A 17426-nucleotide genomic window follows, 5' to 3' on the forward strand; every position below is an offset into this window, starting at 1 on the left:
AGAGAGGATTTCACCGCATCTTATGATTCTTTAAAAGTTATTTTGCACTAAATGTCAGAGACACAATCAAGTGTTTGTGATTTGCAGCCGACGCGTTGGAGACCCAGGGATTGGCTAAACCACTACCACTCTTCTTTGCATGAAAAGGGCACAGTTTTACGTGTTTCTCCTCGTTAGTTGTGGTCCCTCTACTAGAAGTCCAACGTGGCACTTTATCCTCAGAGATGAGCTCAGTGTAGACACTGATTTTTAAAGCGAGCGTCACCGCCGTCAGTGAGGGTGTATGATGGTTGTCTGGTGTGACGAACAGCCGGAGACCTTTGGCGGACTGTGCGTGTAGCCTGTAGAGACTGCGGGCGATGCTGATCAAATGTGAGAGTTGAACGGACATTAGTGAGCAGTCAGCGCACTGCTGTATGTCTTATGATGCATCTCAGCGTTTAAATGGCTTTATCATAACGGCTCTGTGCATTTGAAACGAAACAGAGAATGTCATTGAAGAAAACCAGTATTTATTTTGTCACGCTGCCAAGGGCGACTTTCTTTTGTTTGAAATACCTCCTTAAAGGGAAAACCTCGCCCTCAAAACGACCGCTTGTAGATCAGTCACTGACTAAATGTTGCTTAAAGTTCATGAAGAAGACTTTGCTTTGGTTGAATGCCTCCACTGTGAACGCTCTTATCGAAGGACCCCAGTTCCTATTACAAACTCCCACACGACCCGTGCAGTTTAATCATCCAGTCATATATTCAGCGCTTCACAACCCTAATGCTGAAAACACACCAAGCAGCATTAGCTTTATGTCCTTTATCTGCCCTCGTATGCAGATGTCAGTTTATAGAGACGTCGTCTCTTAAACCCAACAATATTTTCAGGTCTCAAGTCGCTCGTCAGACTGTAAACAATAACTGCCGCTCGGAGGAGGAAGTCTTGGACCGGACATCCTCCGGCTCCACCAGAAAGCTCCAAATATTAGCTGCTGCCTCCAGAGGCTAAATCGTTGTCAGATGACGTGTTCGGTTAATTGATGACTCTTAAATTGCCCGTAGGTGTGAATGGTTGTCTGTCTCTGTTCGTCTCTATGTGTCCTGTGATAGACTGGCGTCCTGTCCAGGGTGGACCCCGCCTCACGCCCGATGTCAGCTGGGATTTGGCTCCAGCCCCCCACAAGAGGATGAAGATGAATGAATGAATGAATGAATGAATGATAGGCGATTAGGATATATGAGATCTATTAGGGCGCACTCACACTGTCCTTCCGCACCGTGCCACAACAGGTTTTTCGGGTCAAGCCTAGTGCGTTTGACCAGTGTGAGTGCAACCGCTCCGTGCATAACTGTGGTCAGCTGGCCGTCCACGGCCCGTCTGAGAGAGGAGAGACGAGCGTGCACACGTGTACGTGCGGCGGTTCTGTCATTTATGTGCGCCTGTTCGGACATAGTAAATAGAGGGACGGACCATGCGAGGACATTAAACAACAACAACAATGGCGGCGAAAGGTTCACGTTGGTGTGATGCGGAGGTGGAGTGTTTACTGCAGATTTGGTCGATGAAAAGATTCAAAAACAGTCGACAAGACGCACAAAAACTCAGAGGTCTACGGAAAGATTTGTAAACAAAGCCACGCATCGCCATGACGTCATCAATGCGTGTGACGTGTTACGGCGTGATGACGTATAGGCAGCAAGAAGCATTCTCCGAGGCCCAGGTAGTGTGAGTACAAACGGGGCTGGAGGGGGGGGGCAAGGACCCTAAAGCATGGGGCACGGGACGGGAGGACAGTGGGAGGGCGACCTTTGTTCACCAAGGTTTTCCTCCGTTTTTAGATTCGTTGTTCAACTTGGAGGCATGCGACAAAACCAAGTTTGACTTCATGAGTTCAAGGCAGCACCTGGCAATTAACTTATACACAAGTGGTCATTTTGAGGGTGAAGCGTTCCTTCAATTAGCAAATATTTCCTCTCCAACTCTCGCTCCTCGTCCCCTGTACCGTGGTCATGTCGTAATCCCGCTCCTAGGATGTGTAACTCTAGCCGGAAAGCACAATGTTTTACAGTTTTTTGAAATCAACGTTTTGTGAAGATTAGAATAGAGCAGCGTCGTCTGCGCAGAGCTGGCCTAGTTGTGATTAGTGTACGTTTATACACTTTACTACGTGCGTATCCCTTAGGACCGCGTAACCATGTGACGGTATGTGAACATGTACCGTTCATTCATAATGTACGGATCATCAGCCTTTTATAGAGTATAAGCAAACTGAATAGGTAAACCATCCCATGCAACATTTCTCATCCATATATACCTGAATCCACGGATCCTCCATTTTTAGACCATACTCAGTAAACAGCACGTACGTTGAACACCTGTATGGTTTAATAGTTTGTATGTTTCCAACAGTTAAACACAGAGAAAAGAACTCAACCACTAATGCTGTTTTCTAAGTGTTATTTTTTTAATATGATGCATTTGTACAAAAAGCCATAGGCCTACATGTTTTGATAATAAACCACTTAATTTATTATGTCAATAAAAGAACACTTGATGTGACTGTGTGTGGTCCTTGTGTCGGAGCACGGGTACAGTATCAAAAAGAAGGAGCGAGTGCAGAGAAGAAGAAAGAGAAGCACCTGCTCCTCGGTGATGCTCGTCTTCCTACATGTCCTCAGTCCTGCAAAAGTGTTCAAAAGTGTTCAGGGTGAAGCTCCAGCTCCTTTTTGATCCTGTTCTCCACCAAGAGACTGAGGTTGGAGTCCGTCATGGGAACACTGTAACTCGCAAACACTTGCTTTTTGGTCTTCTTCGCTGCGAAACGGACAGAAAAACACATTTATTTCACTTTGAGTTTCAACCGCTATCAACCGCCGATCCCACCTGACATCGGGCGTGAGGCGGGGTCCACCCTGGACAGGACGCCAGTCTATCACAGGACACATAGAGACGAACAGAGACAGACAACCATTCACACCTACGGGTGATTTAGAGTCATCAATGAACCGAACACCTGCACGTCTTTGGACTGTGGGAGGAAACCGGAGAACCCGGAGAAAACCCACGCAGACACGGGGACAACATGCAAACTCCACATAGAAGGGCCGGGATTTGAACCTCTTGTTGTGAGGCGACAGTGCTAACCACCACACCACCGTGTATTTGTAAGTGATAAACAGAAATATAAAACTGTGGAAGGAGCCATTTTGCATAATGAGCACTTTTACTTTGATTTTCTTTACTTTAGTGTCATTTTGTATTCAGGGCTTTGTCTGAGCTATCGCTATATTTACATAAAATGAGTCCACACATGCAGCTGCATTAACACTCTGACAGCACTTAAAGCAGGCGTGATGTTTACTGTGAAGGACGACCTAATTATGACCTATGTAGTGGTTAGCACTGTCGCCTCACAGCGAGAAGGTTCCTGGTTCGCATCCTGGCTGGGGCCCTTCTGTGTGGAGTTTGCATGTTGTCCCCGTGTCTGCGTGGGTTTTCTCCGGGTTCTCCGGTTTCCTCCCACAGTCCAAAGACGTGCAGGTGTTCGGTTCATTGATGACTCTAAATCACCCGTAGGTGTGAATGGTTGTCTGTCTCTGTTCGTCTCTATGTGCCCTGTGATAGACTGGCGTCCTGTCCAGAGTGTACCCCGCCTCATGCCCGATGTCAGCTGGGATCGGCTCCAGCCCCCCACGACCCCGACAGGGACAAGCGGTTGAAGATGAATGAATGAATGAATACACTGAAGTGAGCGGAGGTCAGCAGCTGCCTTGAAGGAGGGCAAAACGCATAACAAATAAAACAACAGCAGGATTTGGAGACTCATTAGCAGTTAAGTTGATTAGAATTGGTTTCTAATAAAAGAGAGGAAGCATCTTTAATATCTACATATTTATAACCACATGACATCTGAAAAGAACATTTATTTCATTCATTCATTCATTCATTCATCTTCAACCGCTTATCCTGGGGTCGGGGTCACGGGGGGAACCTTTCAGCCTTTTAATAACTTATAACTTCAGACTCTAGCGTTAATAACGAAAGCCATACATTCATGTAGAGTCACTCATCGTTACCTAATCTCTGTGCCAGTGAGTTTGGAGCAGTGTTGGATGGGTCCCCCATCACTAACGTAGATAAAGGCATCGAATCCTGCAAACAAAACAAAAAGGAGAACAGACGTTTAGTCATCTCTGTCTGACACCCACAAGACTCTAACCATTCAACTAACAATTCTAACAAGTTATTTAAGCCGTTGTTTGCTGGGTTTCATGCAGCTGCTATATTTTATATTACATTTTAAAGTACCTGTTTGCAGGGCACTTTACGTGGAAGTGTTATTCATTTATTTTCGCTGCTGTCGGATCGGTTTAAGGTATCTGTCGATGTGCTCAGCCCAGGTATCGGATTGGATCGGAAGTTTAAAAACATCTGGATTTAACATTTGTTCTCACTTTACACGCTTCAAAGATGCACAAGCCTCTTAAATTAAAGTTTCATTCACTTACTTTAAAAAGAATATTGAATAGAAACAGGAAGGCTTTCAGTCCTAACCTCAAACAGCATTTCCATTTTTTTTAAATAAACAATATCTAAAAATTTTAGGGTACAGGACTCGATAACAAAAATATTGGTGAGTGGATTCAACAACCAGCTTTATTTGTAATTCAAAAACTCTTTTCTGAAGTTTCATTAAAGTGTCTATATCTGTTTTACATGCATTTCCCCAAACTTAAACACAGCATGACACATAAGTGGACAACACAATATATATGCAAACATTTCTAATTCAACAAATCTCTTATTTTGAAAAGAATATTAATATATTTAGATCATTTCCGGTTTCTTATATTTTTACATGTTGCTTCAAAACAAAACACAACTAAATGTCCCACTTTGGTATCATTTACACTGTAGCTTAACCTCAATTTGAAGCAGTTAAAAGCAACTTAATGAAACTTAATTAACTTTTAAAACCTTTAAAACACATTAAAATACAAAAGTGTGTTTCCAAGGATCTGCAGCAGCCGTAAGAAGAAGTGAGTAAAGTCACTAAAGCGGTCAGAAAACAACATTAGTGGCGTAAAAAGCACGATATTTATCTCTAAGATGTGACGTTCAAGGACCTCCTTGAGTAAACGTATCTGTGTTAATTTGTTACCTTTTTTTTACCAAGGCTAAATGTTTATGTCAAGCCCGATGCCTTCACTCACATGGACAGGTACACGCTTCATTCACTCAACAGCAGGATCGGAGCGGTATCAGGTATGGGATCGGATCGGAAGAAACAATTTTGTGTATATTTTGTATTATTTCTGCATATTTTTAATATCTACTTATTGCAATAACTGCACTATAATGTTGACCAACTTAGCTCAGGTGAATTCAATCTCAATGTGCAAGAGTAACATTTTCCTCTGCGCCTTTGTGTGAATTTAAAATATTGTATTTATTGTTCATGTTATTCTTATATTTTATATTTCCCTGTGTTTATATTGTTCATATTTTTCTGCAATTTATTGTTTCTTATTGATACCTCTTCTATGTTTGCTGCTGTAATAAGGACATTTCCCCTTTGTGGGACTAATAAATGAACATCTCATCTTAAAAATAAGTGATGAATTATAAAAATGATGAATACATTTGTTTCATTAAAGTGTCTATATTTGTTTTACATACATTTCCCCAAACTTCAACACAGCATGACACATAAGTGGACAACACAATATATATGCAAACATTTCTAATTCAAAAAAATATCTTATTTTGAAAAGAATAGCAAAATATTTAGATCATTTCCGGTTTCTTATATTTTACATGTGACTTCAAAACAAAACACAACTAAATGTCCCACTTTGGTATCATTTACACTGTAGTTTAAGCTCGATTTAAAGCCTTTAAAAGCAACTTAATTAACCTTTTAAACCTTTAAAACACATTAAAATACAAAAGTGTGTTTCCAAGGATTTGCAGCAGCCGTAAGAAGAAGTGATTTAAGTCACTAAAGCTGTCAGAAAACAACATTAGTGGCGTAAAAAGCACGATATTTATCTCTAAGATGTGACGTTCAAGGACCTACTTGAGTAAACATATCTGTGTTAATTTGTTACCTTTTTTTTTTACCAAGGCTAAATGTTTATGTCGAGCCTGATGCCTTCACTCACATGGACAGGTTTACGCTTCATTCATTCAACAGCAGGATCGGATCGGTATTAGGTATCAGGTATCGGTATCGGATCGGAAGAAACAATTGTGTGTATATTTTGTATTATTTCTGTATATTTTTGATATCTACTTATTGCAATAACTGCACTAAAATGTTCACCAACTTAGCTCCGGTGAATTCAATCTCAATGTGCAATAGTAACATTTTCCTCTGCGCCTTTGTGTGAATTTAAAATATTGTATTTATTCTTCATGTTATTCTTATATTTTATATTTCCCTGTGTTTATATTGTTCATATTTTTCTGCAATTTATTGTTTCTTATTGATACGTCTTCTATGTTTGCTGCTGTAATAAGGACATTTCCCCTTTGTGGCACTAATAAAGGAATTTCTTCTCTTAAAAATAACTGCTGTATTATAAAAATAATGTATACATTTGTTTCATTAAAGTGTCTATATCTGTTTTACATGCATTTCCCCAAACTTCAACACAGCATGACACATAAGTGGACAACACAATATATGTGCAAACATTTCTAATTCAACAAATCTCTTATTTTGAAAAGAATAGCAAAATATTTAGATAATTTCCGGTTTCTTATATTTTTACATGTGACTTCAAAACAAAAGACAACTAAATGTCCCACTTTGGTATCATTTACACTGTAGTTTAAGCTCGATTTAAAGCCTTTAAAAGCAACTTAATTAACCTTTTAAACCTTTAAAACACATTAAAATACAAAAGTGTGTTTCCAAGTATCTGCAGCAGCCGTAAAGTCACTAAAGCTGTCAGAAAACAACATTAGTGGCGTAAAAAGCACGATATTTATCTCTAAGATGTGACGTTCAAGGACCTCCTTGAGTAAATGCATCTAACGTTAGCTGCACTGCGTCCACTCACGTATCTGCTGCTCATGGACACCGCCAGGTTGGACAGAACCGGACTCGAACCGACCCACAGGAAGAACCCGCCGCTGAACTTCATCACGTGGAAGTGGACCAGCTGCTCCAGGATCCTCTCGGAGAAGTTGTGCACGGCCATGGCCTCAAACCCCGCTCCGTTTTCCCCGTTGTTCATCTTGTTTGGTTGAGGGTTTGAACATGTGCTAACCTGTTAGCCGCTACAAACACAAGCGAGCTACTTCCGGGTGTGAGGAAGATCCCAGACCAAAGCAATCGATCGTCAAACGCTCAGATGAGCAGGAGCCAGAACAACTGATCTCAGAGACGGATGCTATATTTTACATTTAAATAATATTTTCTTATAAGTCTCATAATATTTATTGTGTCATTGTGCAATAAACTATATGTATGAATACTAGTTATTCTTTAATGTATATATATATACAGCAACACAGAGCTTTGCACCTTGGATGGATGGATAGACAGACAGACAGACAGATAGACAGACAGATAGATAGATAGATGGTGCGCTGGATGGATGGATGGATGGTTAGATGGATAGATAGATAGATGGTTGGTTAGATGGTTGGATGGATAGATAGATAGATAGATGAATGGTGGATATATAGATGGATGGATGGATAGATAGACGGATAGATGGATGGTTGGATGGATGGATGGTTGGTTAGATAGATAGATAGATAGACGGATAGATAGATGGATGGATGGATAGATAGATAGATAGACGGATAGATAGATAGACGGATAGATAGATGGATGGATGGATAGATAGATAGATGGATGGATGATAGATAGATAGACGGATAGATAGATAGACGGATAGATGGATGGATGGATGATAGATAGATAGACGGATAGATAGATAGACGGATAGATAGATGGATGGATGGATAGATAGATAGACGGATAGATAGATAGACGGATAGATAGATGGATGGATGGATGATAGATAGATAGACGGATAGATAGATAGACGGATAGATAGATAGATAGACGGATAGATAGATAGATAGACGGATAGATGGATAGATGGATGGATGATAGATAGATAGACGGATAGATAGATGGTTGGATGGATGGATGGATAGATAGATGGATGGATGATAGATAGATAGACGGATAGATAGACGGATAGATAGATGGATGGATGGATAGATAGATGGATGGATGATAGATAGACGGATAGATAGATGGATGGTTGGATAGATAGATGGATTAGCCTTAGTGTGAATTTCAAATATTTAAAAAGTTGTATATATCATCAGTCCCCTACACTCATAAAAAAAGTTATTTTCTTCTGTTTCTGTCCTCTCATTTTTCAAACGTGTCCCTGGCAGCTTCTACTTGTACGTCACAAACACACAGAAGCTAATCGCCGTCTAATATGGGAAACACTGATTCGACACAACACCGGGGAAGAAACCTGGAACCGGCAGCAACACTGAAGCTAACAAACAACAGAAACTATGAAAGAGAGCAGAAATAACTACACCTTCTCACAACCTCATAATGCACTGCACTGAAAAATGCGTTCATAGAAGCATTAAGGCTCTTCGTGATGCTTTTGCCTTAAAATACCCAAAGTAAAACACTCATCAGGCAGAATTTAAAGCCAGATTCATATTTTTGTAATAATTATCTGAATCTGCAAAGTAACTATAGACCAGTGTTGTATAATCGGTGCAATGGAGTAAAATTATAAAGTAGTAGAAAAAGGAAATACTCAAGTAAATTACAAATATTTCAAAACCTGAATTAAAAATAAGTATTTGGGTAAATGTAGTTAGTGACAGTCAACCACTGGTAACTGTGTGAATACAATTTTAAATATAAATCAACAAGTAGAGCAACTTAGGTACCACTTCAATAAAGAGCTAAGCAAGTATATATATAAGAAATAACTTTAATAATGCCATTAAATCTTGTCGTGTAATCACCAAAATCAATAATAAATGACATTTTACACAGTGATGTTTAAGCTTTTTATAAATAATGTCACTGAAACATTAAATCACATTATATGACGTCATATAATCAACATAAAACTGCATCTACATCCCTCATTAAAATGTATTTTGGAAAGAATAACGCTGATGTCTCATGAGAACAGAGCAGAAATGAAACGATCGATAACAAAATGAAGTTTAAGTGTAAATATTTGGTGTTTGTTGTTTTAAAACAGTGTTCATTCAGTCGTCCAGAAAGTCTTCCACCAGTTTGTTGAATTCGTCCGCGTACCTCAGGTGGAGATTGTGTTTACCCTCTGGCATCAGGTGTAATCTACGGTTGGGAGCAAAACAAAGGTGGCGTACTGTACAAGTCACGTGTGTTGTTTCCTGAATGAACGGTACCGTATTCTCCGCACTATAAGTTGCACCTAAAAACCTTCACATGTCTCAGTGCGCCTTATCATCCAGTGCGCCTTATACATGGACCAATATTGAGCCACAACAGGTCTCCAACTACGGTGAGCAGCCGCCGACTCTATTTTCCCCCGTAGAAGAAGTAACGCGCGGTGCATGTTGAGATATACGACTGTGTGAAGCGTGCCGTTTCATTTCCATGTGTGTGTTTGTGTAAAGAGCCCAAAATGGCTCCTGTTAAGAGACACGCTTACGACGCAGAGTTTACACTCAAGGCCATTAGTCACGCAGTAGAACACGGGAACAGAGCAGCAGCCAGAGAGTTGAACATGAACCAATCAATGGTGCCGAAGTGGAGGAAGCAACAAGACGACCTCCCCTGACTGTTTTGTTGACATTCCCTTTAGCGCAGCTCCATCTAATGGATGCAGAACGTAACCCCAGCCTCGACTGTAGCGTCTGTTCTATGCGCCTTATAGTGCGGAAAATACGGTACTTATAATGTTGATAAATGTGAGTGTGTGTGTGAGAGAGAGAGAGAGAGTGTGTGTCAGCTCACCGTGACCCCTTGATGTGTTTGAGGAGGACCTGCGGGTGGACGCTGGGCACCATCGGGTCTTTCTCCCCGTGGATGAGGAGGGTCGGACAGCTGATCAGAGGCAGCAGCTCCAGGCAGATGCTCCCTGAGCAGAGCACATTTAAAGGGAGGGTTCAGAGTTGTTTGTAGTGTGGTTGAATGAAGTACCTCTGTATAGTCAGTGTGTAAGGCAACGTTCACACTGCAGTTCCATGTGACCCATATCTGATTCGCTTTTGACAATGTGAACACCTGTGGTCATGAAAGCTGGGTCAGGACCCAAAGAACGAGGCCGCTGGTCCAAGCGGTCTAAATGTGTTTCCTCAGGAGGGGGGCTGGAGTCTCCCTTAGAGAGAGGGGGAGAAGTTCAGCATCCGTGAGGAACTCGGAGTAGAGCCGCTGCTCCTTTGCGTTGAAAGGAGCCAGTTGAGGTGGTTCAGGATCATCTGGTAAGGATGAACCCTGGGCGCCTCCCTAGGGAGGTGTTTCAGGCACGTCCAGCTGGGAGGAGGCCTCAGGGAAGACCCAGGACCAGGTGGAGAGATTAGATCTCCACACTGGCCTGGGAACCCGGAGAAAACCCACGCAGACACGGGGACAACATACAAACTCCACACAGAAGGGCCCCAACCAGGACTGGACCAGGAACCCTCTTGCTGTGAGGCGACAGTGCTACCCACCGGACCACCGTGTCGCCTCATCTGACTAAATTAAGGAGCGTCTCAGATGTACTGTCCGTATGTTCCTTGTGTATACAAAGTAGTTCATAATTGCGTTACGATCGTAAAGCGTTGCCCCTAAACCTCTGGATGTTATTATTTCTGATGGTTGTCACGAGTCTGTAACCACACGGATTCAGTAACGACACAGATTCAGTACCTTCTGGTCTTTCTGCAAACTGGGAGATCCCGTCCCCCCAGGCCTCCCAGGTTTTGGCAAAGACCTCCGCTCCGTACACCTCCTCCATGGGCCGCCTCATCCTCGCGCTCCACTTGGAGACATCACGGACCGCTGCGCGTTCACACACACACACACACACACACACACACAAGAGATATACACGGTTAGGAAAGATTGCTCCGCGCACGGTTCACCCAGTTTGGGGGGGGGGGCTACAGCGGCGAGGTTACCGTTGTACAGTTCGAGGTCCTGCTGGGAAACAAAGGCGTTGGTTCCCCATACGACCATCCTGCCGATCACGTCGGGGTTCTTGGCCGCTGCGATCAGAGCGGTGATTCCTCCGTCACTCCACCCCAGCAGGGAGAACTTGCTGAAGCCCAACGCCTGACAACCAATTAAAAACGTAAGCGATCAAAGCGCAGGTTTGCTAGAAGACTAATTACATTTGTTTTATATTAAATCACAGTAAATGGAAGATACTCATGCAAACATTTACTTACACACACTTATCGCTCCTTATCACTTATTTAGTTTGTACTTATTTATTTAATCTGCTGCTAAACTGCACGCTGCGTATTGTTGTATATTGTATAAACCTGCGTTTAACCACAGTGTCTGTTGCACTCACATTTAGTTATTGTTTGATTTATTTGATATTAGCTTTATTTAATTTGATTTATGTTTATGTAGCTTATTGTTACTCTGATCCTTTCACACCTTTGTGTTGAAACTGTTGCACAATCATTTCCCTCGGGATAAATAAATAAAGCTTCTTGAATCTTGAATCTTGAATCTTGAATCTTTGCGTGCATGGATAATAAAGTGTGTGTTCAGGAACCATGGATGTGAGAATGCTACAACATGCTTTCTCTATGGGGCACATAATGAGCACATAAATATATATATATATATATATATATATATATATATTTTTTAGATATAATTGTGCTGAATATTGTGTTTCCTCACTTTAAAACAGTTTTTTACACAATTATAATTTCCCACTTTTATTTTCTACCATCTTGTTTTCAAAGTCTTCCTTTAAATTTGATTAAACAGAACTAAACTTTTTCTCACAGTTTATTTATTTACATATTTTGTGAGTGTAAACTTGAATGGAGCGTGGACTGGTGGCTGGAGAGGTGCCAGTTCATCTCCTGGGCACTGCCGAGGTGCTGTTGAGCAAGGCACCGAACCCCCAACTGCTCAGGGCGCTGGTCACTGGCAGCCCCCTCGCTCTGACATCTCTCCTTAATTGCATGAATATAGGTCCTGTGTGTGTATTTGGGGTGAGTGTGTGTAACATGAATTATAATAAGAGTGAAAAGGTTCAATTTCCCCGTTGCGGGATAAATAAAGTAATTCTTCTTCTTCTTCTTACAACATTGAGTTAAATATAAAATAGTTAAATATAAAATACTATTGAGTTAAATTTAAAATAATATTGATTTAAATATAAAATAGTTAAATATAAAATACTATTGAGTTAAATTTAAAATAACATTGAATTAAATATAAAATAACATTGAGTTAAATATAAAATAATATTGAGTTAAATATAAAATAACATTCAGTTAAATATAAAATAACATTCAGTTGTAGTTGATATAATGTAGCATAAATATGCTAAAATTCATTTACATCTTTTTATAAAGTAAAGATAAGAGGTGATTAATATATCAGAAATTATAACTATTGTAAATATTTTAAAGAATTAAAAACTACTAATTATGGAGAAGGTGGTTCTTCACACTCTTTCGTTTATGCAATTTTAATTTCTTTACTTAAATAATTTTTGTAAGTTGTTTTTTGTTTGTTTACCTGCAATGGTAGGAACATTTTTGCCTCATTATTATTTAAATTTTTTTGTTTTCTGTTTTAATTTTATTTCCATATTCAAGACAAACATTGATCAGACCTTCATCAGATCCACCGCGTCCTTGGCGTCCCTCTCAAAGAAGTCAGGGGGGAAGTCTCTGTCTGGGGGGCGGGACTGTCCGTAACCACGGGGATCGTAGCCCACTACGGTGAAGCGTTCCTTATTCAGAGACTTCATCTGGGGTCCGAAATCAGTCCGAACGCACCCTGCGGTGGACGAGATCACAAGCTTAGAGGACGTAAACGTAAAAGAACAGGAAAGCAGAGATACCGTGTTGTTGTGTTTACCCAGAGCACCAGGAAGCAACAGCACGCCGTGTTTCCCTCTGCCCGTCTGCTCGTAGTACAGATCCACGCCGTTGACGTGCTGCCTGCCCGAGGCCACCGAAGAGCTGCAGAAGGAAGGAAACAGACAGGTGGACAGACTGTGGCGGTGACGCTCAAGGTGATACATAGGAAGAGAACAGCTCATAATAAGAAAGACGACAAGAGAGCTGAGCTGGAGGACAAAGCTCTGGATCTACCGGTCAATCTTCGCTCCTACCCTCACCTGTGGTCATGAAAGCTGGGTCATGACCTAAAGAACCAGGTCGCGGGTACAGGCGTCTGAAATGTGTTTCCTCAGGAGGGGGGCTGGAGTCTCCCTTAGAGAGAGGGGGAGAAGTTCAGCATCCGTGAGGAACTCGGAGTAGAGCCGCTGCTCCTTTGCGTTGAAAGGAGCCAGTTGAGGTGGTTCAGGATCATCTGGTAAGGATGAACCCTGGGAGCCTCCCTAGGGAGGTGTTCCAGGCACGTCCAGCTGGGAGGAGGCCTCGGGGAAGACCCAGGACCAGGTGGAGAGATTAGATCTCCACACTGGCCTGGGAACGCCTCAGGATCCCCCAGTTAGAGCTGGTTAATGTGGCCCGGGAAAGGGAAGTTTGGGGTCCCCTGCTGGAGCTGCTGCCCCCGCGACAATTTTATATATCCTACCTTTAAATATATATAAATATATAAATATAGTGGGACTATTTGGTGCATATGCTGCTGTTTTAAGGGGATTTTTAAACTGGTGGAAAGAAATTATCCAAAATATACATTTGTTGATCTTTGTGTCTGTAGATTTCAACACCACACCCATCTCCATCAACGGCGTGACTGTGGATGTTGTCCAGGATTACACCTTGGAGTAAAGCTGGACAACAAACTGGACTGGTCCAAGAACACTGAGGCTGTATACAAGAAGGGCCAGAGTCGTCTCTATTTCCTGAGGAGGCTCCGGTCCCTCAGCGTCTGTGACACCATGCTGAGGATGTTCTACCAGTCAGTGGTAGCCAGTGCCGTCTTCCTTGCTGTTGTGTGCTGGGGCAGCAGACTGAGGGCAGCAGACGCAAAGAGGATCAGTAAGATCATCAGGAAGGCTGGCTCCGTCCTGGGGGTCAAACTGGACTCTTTGGTGGCGGTGTCTGAGAGGAGGATGCTGTCTAAACTGCACAGCATCCTGGACAACAGCACTCACCCTCTCCACCAGCTGCTGACCTCCAGCAGAAGCACATTCAGCCACAGACTCGTTCTCCCCCGGTGTAACACTGAACGCCAGAGGAAGTCTTTCCTTCCGGTGGCCATCAAACTCTATAATTCATCTCCCCCTGGTCAGGTGAGGAACAGTGGAGACACTGTGTCCTGAGAAAATGTCACTTTATATCATAACTACATCACTTTATTGAGTTGTAGTGTAACTTACTTCAGTAAGAAAGGCAGCTACACTTCACTGTACTTTACTGTAACTGTCACTTCTTTAGTTTGTACTTATTTTATTTAATCTGCTGCTAAATGCACGCTGTGTATTGTTGTATATTGTATAAACCTGCGTTTAACCATAGTGTCTGTTGCACTCTGTCACATTTAGTTACTGTCTGATTTATTTGACGTTAGCTTTATTCTTATTTGATTTGATTTATGTTTTTATGCTTATTGTTACTCTGATCATTTCACATCTTTGTCTTGAAACTGTTGCACAATCATTTCCCTCGGGATAAATAAATAAAGCTTCTTCAATCTTGAATCTAAAACTCACCAAAAGTTAAAAGTAGAGAATGCCTCATTTGCATATTTAAAGTTATTTCAGAAAACTTGTAACACAAAAACATTAGTTTTAATATCAGTAATGAATTAGGGAACTTTTCATGCTGATAAATATATATTATTATTCCTTTTCTATCCCAGTTCAGCTGGGGTGTCCCCCCTCAGGGGCTCTGCCCGGACATGGAGCGCCTCCTGGAGGCTGTAAGTGAAAGGAGCCCCCGGGGAAACATGTTGCCCGGAGAGGAGCACCGTTTCCGGGTCCCTCTCTGCAGCTCTCCGCGGTTCGAGTCCACGTTGTGAGCGTGCACTTAAACACGTAAATACCAAACAGGAAGCAGTTACCAGTTGTGGGCCGCTGCCATGAGTCTCTGACAGCGGGTGGTGCTCTTAAAGAAACGTCCTCCGCTGAGAAGGAACTGCGCCATGGTTCCGCACCAGCAGCTCTACCGGAAGTCCGAGCAAAGGCTGTTTCGCTTTTATTTTTTTCCTTTTTTTAAAAAAAAGAAAAACTTTATTAAAGTTTTACAATTTTACACGTTATAGACACTCCAAAAAAAGGACATACAGCACATATCACAGAAAAAAACATTTGCAAACAGAGCAAAGTCTCTTTCTTTTTTGTTTTTTATTTTCCTTAAAACAAAACTTTATTAGATTTTACAATTTTACACGTTATATATATACACTGAAAAAAAGGACATACAGCACATATCACAGAAAAAACACGTGCAAATAGAGCAAAGTCTCTTTCTATGTCTTTTCCTTTTTAAAAAAAAAAACCTTTATTAAAGTTTACAATTTTACACGTTTTATATATTTATCACAAAAAAAACAAAAACGTGCAAATAGTGCACACTCCGAAAAAAGTAATTCATTCATTCATCTTCAACCGCTTATGTCGGGGTCACGGGGGGGCTGGAGCCGATCCCAGCTGACATCGGGCGTGAGGCGGGGTCCACCCTGGACAGGACGCCAGTCTATCACAGGACACATAGAGACGAACAGAGACAGACAACCATTCACACCTACGGGTGATTTAGAGTCATCAATGAACCGAACACCTGCACGTCTTTGGACTGTGGGAGGAAACCGGAGAACCCGGAGAAACTTAGTAGCGACTCCGAGACACAGCAGACAATCAACCGAACGAGTAATCGTAGTTGTTTGAGAATCACTGCTATGGAGTAACAGATTACTCAGTCAATCAAGAAAACAATCATCCCATTAATCAGCTTTGAAAATGATTTAGAGTACCTGCCAATCTTGGTTCCTACCCTCACCTGTGGTCATGAAAGCTGGGTCAGGACCCAAAGAACCAGGTCGCGGGTACAAGCGGCCGAAATGTGTTTCCTCAGGAGGGGGTCTGGATTCTCCCTTAGAGAGAGGGGGAGAAGTTCAGCATCCGTGAGGAACTCGGAGTAGAGCCGCTGCTCCTTTGTGTTGAAAGGAGCCAGTTGAGGTGGTTCAGGATCATCTGGTAAGGATGAACCCTGGGCGCCTCCCTAGGGAGGTGTTCCAGGCACGTCCAGCTGGGAGGAGGCCTCGGGGAAGACCCAGGACCAGGTGGAGAGATTAGATCTCCACACTGGCCTGGGAACGCCTCAGGATCCCCCAGTTAGAGCTGGTTAATGTGGCCCGGGAAAGGGAAGTTTGGGGTCCCCTGCTAAAGCTGCTGCCCCCACGACCCGACCCCGGATAAGAGACTGAAGATGAGATGAGATGAGATGTCTGTGAGGACTTTACCATGTGGTGTTGTTTACCTTTTGCTCCTCTGCTGGTTGCAACAAACCGGCATCAAACCTGAAAGGAGCTCCTCATCTTCTTCATTTCAAAGACTAAATCATCTGCATATCACATCCTCTCATGTCTCTGCAACACAGCCCCCACCCCCTCCACACACACACATGCACTAACACACACCTACACACACATAGCGATACTCTGACGGAGGTGTTTTCATTCACCCTCTGTGTCAAAAAGGCCCTGATGTGAGATGTGTGTTGTCTGTGAATGGGTTCGACCCGCCGCTGCTGAGATGAGCTGTTCAGACCTGGTTCTCTGAGGCAGGCAGCTTTTTGTAAACGCCTCCACGCTCCTCTGCCTGTCAGAGCGTCTGAGCTGGGTGCCACACGCGGAACCACGCACAGGAACACAAACACAAAGACGACAAAGCCAGGGCTAAAAATACCTCGATCGCCACAGAGCAGTGCGTCGAAGATGCAGCAGGATTTACTGGAAATGAAGCGACTGAAGCAGGTTCAAGTGGATGTCCACTGACAATCAACACTCCACTCGAATGATCGGGGGAATTCTTTGTATCAAGACTTTATTTGCAAAGTTTAGAAGCGATTCACACAAATTAGAAAAAGTCACAAACTGAAATAAATCAGCAACTTTTGGATGGATTTCCACTGAACTTACTACATATACTCATATAACATTTTACTGTCGGAGTGAAACACAGCGACAGCTATGTTTACTGCCAAGGCACAGATTTTCATGCTCCCCAGAGGAGGAGTCCTGATGTATTTGTTCGATCTCCTGATGCTTTTATTTTGGAGCCAG

General features: G+C 42.4%; 2 protein-coding genes across 2 annotated transcripts; both read right to left on the bottom strand.

The window, feature by feature from the left end:
• Nucleotides 1-2432: 2432 nt before the first annotated feature.
• Nucleotides 2433-7298, bottom strand: psmg4 (proteasome (prosome, macropain) assembly chaperone 4). Its single transcript, XM_083911124.1, has 3 exons — nucleotides 7057-7298; nucleotides 4066-4141; nucleotides 2433-2803 (listed from the first exon to the last, which is right to left on the bottom strand). The coding sequence occupies exons 1-3, from the start codon at nucleotides 7231-7233 to the stop codon at nucleotides 2682-2684; spliced, it is 375 nt and encodes a 124-aa protein (XP_083767250.1). The 5' UTR covers nucleotides 7234-7298; the 3' UTR covers nucleotides 2433-2681.
• Nucleotides 7299-9057: 1759 nt separating this feature from the next.
• Nucleotides 9058-15299, bottom strand: bphl (biphenyl hydrolase like). The gene is made up of 7 exons (XM_083911227.1): nucleotides 15204-15299; nucleotides 13086-13189; nucleotides 12838-13004; nucleotides 11150-11303; nucleotides 10899-11030; nucleotides 10002-10125; nucleotides 9058-9359 (listed from the first exon to the last, which is right to left on the bottom strand). The coding sequence occupies exons 1-7, from the start codon at nucleotides 15284-15286 to the stop codon at nucleotides 9269-9271; spliced, it is 855 nt and encodes a 284-aa protein (XP_083767353.1). The 5' UTR covers nucleotides 15287-15299; the 3' UTR covers nucleotides 9058-9268.
• Between the last annotated feature and the right edge of the window lie 2127 nt (nucleotides 15300-17426).

The sequence above is a fragment of the Echiichthys vipera genome (genome assembly GCF_963691815.1).
Source record: "Echiichthys vipera genome assembly, chromosome: 3".
In the NCBI taxonomy this organism is placed as follows: domain Eukaryota; kingdom Metazoa; phylum Chordata; class Actinopteri; order Perciformes; family Trachinidae; genus Echiichthys; species Echiichthys vipera.